Source organism: Priapulus caudatus, unplaced genomic scaffold (genome assembly GCF_000485595.1).
Source record: "Priapulus caudatus unplaced genomic scaffold, Priapulus_caudatus-5.0.1 Scaffold488, whole genome shotgun sequence".
NCBI lineage: Eukaryota > Metazoa > Priapulida > Priapulimorpha > Priapulimorphida > Priapulidae > Priapulus > Priapulus caudatus.
This window is the reverse complement of record NW_014577549.1, coordinates 139,961-147,488: the sequence shown is the minus strand read 5'-3', so window position 1 is coordinate 147,488 and position 7,528 is coordinate 139,961. Positions and strand designations below refer to the sequence as shown.

The 7,528-nt window shown below is 44.1% G+C and overlaps 1 protein-coding gene across 1 annotated transcript in view; it reads right to left on the bottom strand.

Moving 5' to 3' along the window:
* Positions 1–614: 614 nt before the first annotated feature.
* LOC106810934 (alpha-catulin-like) overlaps positions 615–7,528 on the bottom strand; it is a 44,448-nt gene continuing 37,534 nt past the window's right edge. Inside the window, exons 11-16 of the mRNA XM_014814419.1 lie at positions 6,042–6,233; positions 5,184–5,234; positions 3,512–3,772; positions 3,071–3,193; positions 1,995–2,078; positions 615–1,622 (exon numbers count right to left, since the gene is read on the bottom strand). Of these exons, the coding sequence (XP_014669905.1) occupies positions 1,446–1,622; positions 1,995–2,078; positions 3,071–3,193; positions 3,512–3,772; positions 5,184–5,234; positions 6,042–6,233 (888 nt within the window). The 3' untranslated portion in view covers positions 615–1,445. The remainder of the gene's footprint in view (positions 1,623–1,994; positions 2,079–3,070; positions 3,194–3,511; positions 3,773–5,183; positions 5,235–6,041; positions 6,234–7,528) is intronic.

Sequence of the window (7,528 nt, the reverse complement as noted above, 5' to 3'; positions counted from 1 at the left end):
TAAGATAATGTGCAGTGAGATGGGAGCAACTAGAGTTTATTTTGTCATAAGGGAGTGGGATTATGCATGCCACGAAGTATTTGCTAGTCTAGTACTGGAGAAATTAGCGTTTGGATGTGCATTGTGAGCCTTTAACAGCCTACTAATCAAGCTGTATCGGCAATGGCTACATAATGGCATCCTCCTCACACTGCCCCTCCCCCCACAGCCCACGATTGTCTACGGCATTACAACAGCATCTACTGCAGTGTAACTACACGCTCTATCACTGTGTAACCGCGCCATGTATCACTATCACCATCACCATCATCATCATCATCACCATCACCATCATCGTCATCATCATCATCATCATCACATCAACAATGTGTTGGCGCGTGATGCTAGACTTGATAGCTCTACCACTAGAGGTCTCCACCATATGGCTAAGGGCTAAAGCCAGCACATACTTAATGAGGTGGCTCCAGTGTAGAATTCAAATGCTTAAACTTTGGACCCGCTTAAGATATACACGACAGAAAGAACACATGCAACTCACGACTAGAAGAGATCTAGTCACGCCGCTGTACAAACAAAAGGGCGAAGAACAATTCAAGACTCTATGAAAAATAAGATCGTGCTTCTCTCGACGATTAGTTATTTATTAAAGCAAAACTATATACAGATTAAACATACTTACAATTAACATCCTGCATTTGTTCATACTCTCACACCCTCCTGAGTTACTTTTCTCAATGCGTTACAACAATAGCTGCATATTAATCATGTAATAATTAAGCACTTGTACAGAATTCCCCTTCAACACACTTATTCCGGTTTACGCGTTAGACGTGAGGCTGGGTTCCCCGTGTAATATGTGACGACACATTCTGAAAGAGAGCTGACACACAAATTCACGACACCAATCTGACCTGTACTGGATTTTTTAATAGCACCACTGTGAACCAAAGTTTGTTACGAACCCTAATCATAATGAGTAGTTGCTTAATGGAACTGCTAAATATGTACATGCATTAGCCATTAATATATATATATATATATATATATATATAATGGAGATACCTGGAACTGGACTTGTTACTGGATACAATAGCTGAAACAATTTAAATATGTCAGCATCAGTGAATACCTACAACATTATACGATGACGATGTCCAACTACTTGTTCTCATTACACCTACAAACATGTACACGTACACAGATATATGTTCCAACCACTATTTGTCAACTTCAGACTGGCGTATCTTTCTCTGTATGGGAGTGCTTCTGTTCCAGCACGGCGGCATACTTAAGCTGTCAAGGTCACAATATCCTCAAGGTCACATACTCCTCAAGGTCACATACTCCTACATGGAAGCTCACGTAAAAGGTCTCACGTGCTCTCTCGCTGATGGTCGCCTGCCTTAATTCGTACTGCCGAAGGTCGTGTGTCCGCATGCTGAAGGTCATTGCCCAATGTTGCCGTAGCTTGCTAGGTTGCTGAGGCTCTTCTGGGCCGACGCGCTGCGCAGGATCCCGCTCGTGTCCGACGATGTGCTCGCATCATCGCCATTACCGTTCATCGGTGGCTGCTGGCGCCACCTGTGTGCCATGTGCGGGGACCCACGATAGTCTATGCTGTACTGAAACGAGCCACGACACGACGTTGGGGAGATGAAACATACGGGAGGCAATGAACATATATGAATAAATATAAATACGTATGAATAAAGAGTGAACAATCCCAAATAAGCCGATTTTAACATGTTTAGGCTCACCCTTCAATTTTCAGAGGCTAATCATTTAAAAGATTCATTGTGAGCTTTCACATTAGAAATTAACCAGACTATTTAATCAGTCGAGAAGCCTGGATGGGGTAACATAGTAAGTTATTATTAAATAAAGAAATAAAGGATAAAGGATAGGTTCGAATTTCTAGCATCGGTCAGCTAAATATACACGTCATAACACGACACAGTAATAGTGCAGCAAACACATAGATGGGTCTTGGATACCTTGGTCGCACAGATAAGACAGGTGGTCACCAGCTTAGCTATGGCATTCATCAAGTTCTTCGTTTCCTGAATGACACTGTCCACCTGCATACAGAAAGTCAAAGATCTTTCACAAGATGGAGCCACTAGAGGGTAATCGAGCAAATAGCCAAGCATGCAAGCATAAATTCAAAAACCTTCCCACACATCTGTTGCCACTATCAACTGGCCACCGTTTCAATAACTAATCAACGAAAGTTTGTGTATAGCATGTTTATATGTGTGGCGGTCCAGGATAACCAGGCGCACGTCGCTGGGTCAATAATAGAGTAATGCATTGTTTTAGCAAAATACATTGAAAATTCTTCTCAAGATCATTTTTTTACTATTCGTGTAAAATTGTTTATTAACTCTTCATTTTCACTCTCCTAAATCATTTTCTCGATAAAATTATCCAAAAGTTTTTTTCCGCTAATTTTTATACTCTGTCATTATAATAGGCTGAAGAACAAAGCATTAATTTCAAATGACCTTTTCTCATTTCTTTGTTTTTCAAAATATCCCGAATAATGTCATCTTAAAACGTTCATGAAATTTGTACTAGGTGAGATAATTGAAAAATTACAATGGTTTTGAGCTTTGATGAACCTGGGGATTCTGGAAACACCATACAAAGCACAAATTTTGACCATGTGCCTGGTTTTCCTGGACTGCCACACATATGTCGCATGTTCATGTTCATCTTTACGTTTATACACGTAATACGTTAATACAGATTTTACACATATACTTATACACATGCACATTAACACTGGAGCAGTGGCGCCCGCAGATAGAAGCACTGGAAGCACAGTGCTTCCAGTAAATTTAGGTTAAACAATTTTGTTCCTACATTTTATTCCTAAATGTCTCTCGCAAGACTCACCAGATTGCATCTCCAGACATCTACCATTCAAAAATTTTCAGGGGGGGCATGCCCCCACCCCCCTAGCATGCAGCGCGCCTACAGCGCTTGCTTTATATTATCACCGAGGATTTTATCCTTCTGTGCTTCTACTTTCTTAAGACCTGTGGGCGCCAGTGCACTGGAGACATACCTTGTTAAAGGTAGCAGCCTTGCCGATGGTGGGCGACTTGATAGTGAACAGCAGCTGCTGGATTAGAGGTGGAACTTTGTCAAGGTACATCTGCAAGTCCGACTTCTGCGGGCCATTCGGAACCTGCAAGAAAATTATCGTCTCTGCTTATCACTGTTGCATCAACTCAGCACCAAGGATTATCTGTTTTTAAGCTTGAAAAATTGGTTTTGCAAATTTTTTGGCCCTCCAGTTTGCCGAAGCGTTCACTTTTTAGCCAGAAATCACATTATGAATAACAACTGAAACGAAAAACTGTTCCAACAGTTGGAACAAATGCATCTGTTCGCTTCTTTTCTCACTACCTGCCACTCCCCAATGCTTCACAGCCTGGTTGGCTCTATTACCCAACACACGCTCTGTTTCTCCACGGTTTATGCCCAGTGCCTCTACCCTGCTCACCTGAAACAAGAACTCCTTGACGGACTTGTGCAGCTTGTTAGCTTCCTCGGCGAAGTAAGCGGCCTGAGTGAAGAGGTCCTGTGTGGTCTTGAGTGGGCCCTCGCCACGCGTGAACAGGTACATACTGAAGGCCATGCTCGACATGTTCTTCGCTCGCTTGACGACGTCGTTCTCCGCCTCCTCCCACTTCTCCGTCTCCGCGTCCATCTCAGACGTGATCAGCTTCATCTCGAGGCCCAGCTTGGCAATCTTCGCTTGTTCCTGTAACACGGCAGGGAAGAGCTTTACCTTCACTCTGCCATGCCACAGACTTAACATCTCCAGCCCATGTTACGCCCCACATACTATCATGATACAGAAATCCGAGCTTAGCAATCTTCGCTTGTTCCTGTAACACGGCAGGGAAGAGCTTTACCTTGACCAAGGGTAGAAATTAGTTTGAAAATTTACAGGCCAGCCGGGCCTGTTGGATTTTACAGGCCCGGTGAGCGATACTGCGGTAACTTTTCATCCTCGCTGGCCGGTGATGGTACCGGGGACGGTTTTGCATGCTGGGGTAGATTTTCCACGGGCCCGTCGGGCTTGCTAGTATTAGAAATGTCAGGCCTGAGCCTTAAAATATGGGCATCGGCCCCGCGGGCCGCTGTTTTCGACCCATGTTGACTCTGCCATGCCACATCGTCTAGAGTTAACATCTCCAGCCAATGTTATGCCCCACATACTATCAGGAGTAAGATAATATAGGATCCTATATTATCTTACTCCTGATACTATCATGATAGAGAAATCCATCTGAGTGAATGTCGTCACTTATGTTCGTCAATCTGGTCAGTATACCAACAGCGATAATCTAGAGTAAAGGTTTACTAACTATGTCTTTGTTACTCAAGAGCATCCGTGTAAGGCAGGCAGCATTATGTTAGGTATGCTAACAGGCACTTGGAACGTCTCAATAAAAGAAATTATAGTAAATAAACACGAAATGTATTTACTACCAAAGTGTTAATGTTTCTCTATTCTCTTTCGCCTATTATTGCCGATAATTTCCTGTAAATGTTGTTCAAATGCTCTTCTGCAACACACAAGTACACCGCACACACACCACTGTGCACAAACAACAAGAATAAAGAGTTATTTGTATTTTGTTTTTTGTTATTGTATTTGTATTTGTAATTGTATATTAGATTTGTAATTGTTATTTGTAAACTCTTTATTCTTGTTGTTTGTGCATAGTGGCATGCGTGCAGTGTACTCATGTGTTGCAGAGGAGCATTTGAACAACATTTACAGGAAATTATTGGCAATAACAGGTGAAAGAGAGTAGAGAAACATTGAGACTTTGGTAGTAAATACATTTCATGTTTATTTACCATAATTTTTTTTATTGAGACGTTCCCAGTGCCTGTGGGTGTGCCACGAGCAATGTGAACTCCTGTCATGACATCGCGTAGCTCTCAACAGTTGTGGTTTGACATGGGAATGTCAAACCACAACTGTTTAAACTTGAGCGGGTTCGCCATGAACATGGAACATTCGACGCATGCAGCACTGCAAATCCTCACGGATTTCAAAGGGTGGAACAAAAAACAGTGATAGGTGAATAAGTAATCGAGCGACGGGCATAAACTTAACGATCAATAATTAGCAATCGATAAAACGTAAACGTACGCACCTCAGCGTTAAGTCTTGCCGGTCGAAGCCACTTTGCTGTCGTGCCATGTTTCTGTGAAGAACAAACAGAGATTCGATTGCAATGACAATATGCCGTTTGCAGTCTTGATGGATCACGTCACGCGGGAAAACGCTTTGAACGTGTGAAAACACTTACACACGCAATGTATAAATGTGCCGAACACACACACACACACGTAGCACGTATTACGAGAAACCTATCCACGACACGATTACAGTAAAACCTGTAGATCACCTGTAAAGGGTCACTCCAGAGAAGTGCCACTTGTCCTTTATATACAGCCGTTCATTATATGAAGGTGGTTTTACAGTATCAATGTTGTAATACAGAGCTGCTGAAATTGTCGTATTCAGGTGTCTGTTTCTACATCAGGGACAGCCAGCATCGGTTTGACTGCAGTTTGTGTGTACATGCGCACACGGTACACTATTACAGACAACTTCCTCACGATAACATACATATTATGCCGACAAACATATACTAAAATTAAATTCCACATCAACAAATACATACTCAAATTGAACGTTACATCAACAAATATATATTAAAATTCAGTCAAAATATACATAATACAGTGTAGCCCCGTTATAAGGGGGTCCATAAAATGTCATCGCGAAAAAAGCGGGGTCGGTATTAAATCAGGGTTATATATATATACGTGGCTATATAAGAGCAAAAAAGGGAGTCCAACGACTCATCGCGTTATATCCGAATTCGCGTTAAATCGGGGGCGCGAAAAATCGGGGTTCCATAGAATTTAAATGCATACACAACACAAACACAATGCAAGAACGACGAATCGAGACGATCGGCTGAAAGCGAAAGCATCTCTCTCACCCCGGGGCGCGGCAGCGACATGTAGGTCTGCTTCTCAGCGGCGATGCGTCCGAAGCAAGCGTCGGTGACCTCCTTGACGAGAACAGACGTGTCACTGACCTGCATCTCCCACGCGTCGCAGAAGATGTCAAGGTTCTCCTTACCTATCTTGCTCGACGGATGTGTCGAGAGCGTCTGAGCGGCCGAGATCACCTGATGACGACGATGTTATGAGGTGATCATTACATATCGCAATCCCCAGCAGGTCAGGATCACACGACCTCTACACACGCACGCACGTACGCACGCACGTACGCACGCACGCACACACAACACACATGTGAACACATGCATGCACACATATGTGAACACATACACATAGGCAAGCGCACACACAAACAGTTACGCATGCATGCACGCACGCACATACACACACACACTCACGCCTGCACGCACACACGCACGCACGCACGCACACACAACACACATTTGAACACATACATGTAGGCAAGCGCACAATGTACACACACACACACACACACGGAAGCATGCACACACTCACGCACACACGCACGCGTGCGTGCATACACGTACGCATGCACGCACGCACGCACACACACACACACACACACGCACGTACGCATGCACGCACGCACGCACGCACACACACACGCACACACACACACTAACACAAATAATATGCAATTCACACTGTCACTTAAACTCTTAATCTTCTTATATTAGGCAATCGGCATTCACAGCCAACACTGATGACTCAATACTGTGGGTGGGGGTGGGCTCTGTTATTGTCACGCTGTGGGTGTATGTGGAAGTACGGCAAGGGTAGTCGTCAGGGAAAAAAAATTTATTTTTCGGCATCGTGCATGAAAATATCACTCTAAAATTTGGTTTGCATTGAACTCTATGCAAATTTACGGGGGCTCTTTTTGGCATTTCGGGGGCTAAATCGCCCCGAGCCCCCGTGTATTTTTTCCACTGGTAGCCGTGTGTGAACAACTAGCTGTATGTGAACCACTGACTGCGAAAACCTTCCAGACATGTTGCACCTGTATAGTGTTAACCCGCAGACGTTGGCCGGCTCTCTCATCTCTGTGTGCCGGCACTGGCAATTACTAACCTACGAGATCAAACGAGTTACCCCCCCCCTCCACCCGAGAGGAAAATAACGAGTTTTTTTAGCAGTGAGGTGCATTGAGAGAGTGAAGAGCTGTGTGCACAGTTCAGTACTCTGGGAATGGATGCTTGCCATGTCAACTTTGTCGGGTAGCAAAATCAATAGCCATAAAAAGCGGAGTCGGTGGCAAACAATAAATTGTGGGTCGGCCGGACAATAAATTGGACCGACAAACACACGACACTTAGATGCGCCGTCTGATATGCTCGTAGTTTCATAAGACATTGATTAGTCGTATTGTCGATAGAGTAGAGAAGACTTCAGTTACGACCAACGACCGCTGCCGCCGCCGCCGCCGCCGCCGCCGCCGCCG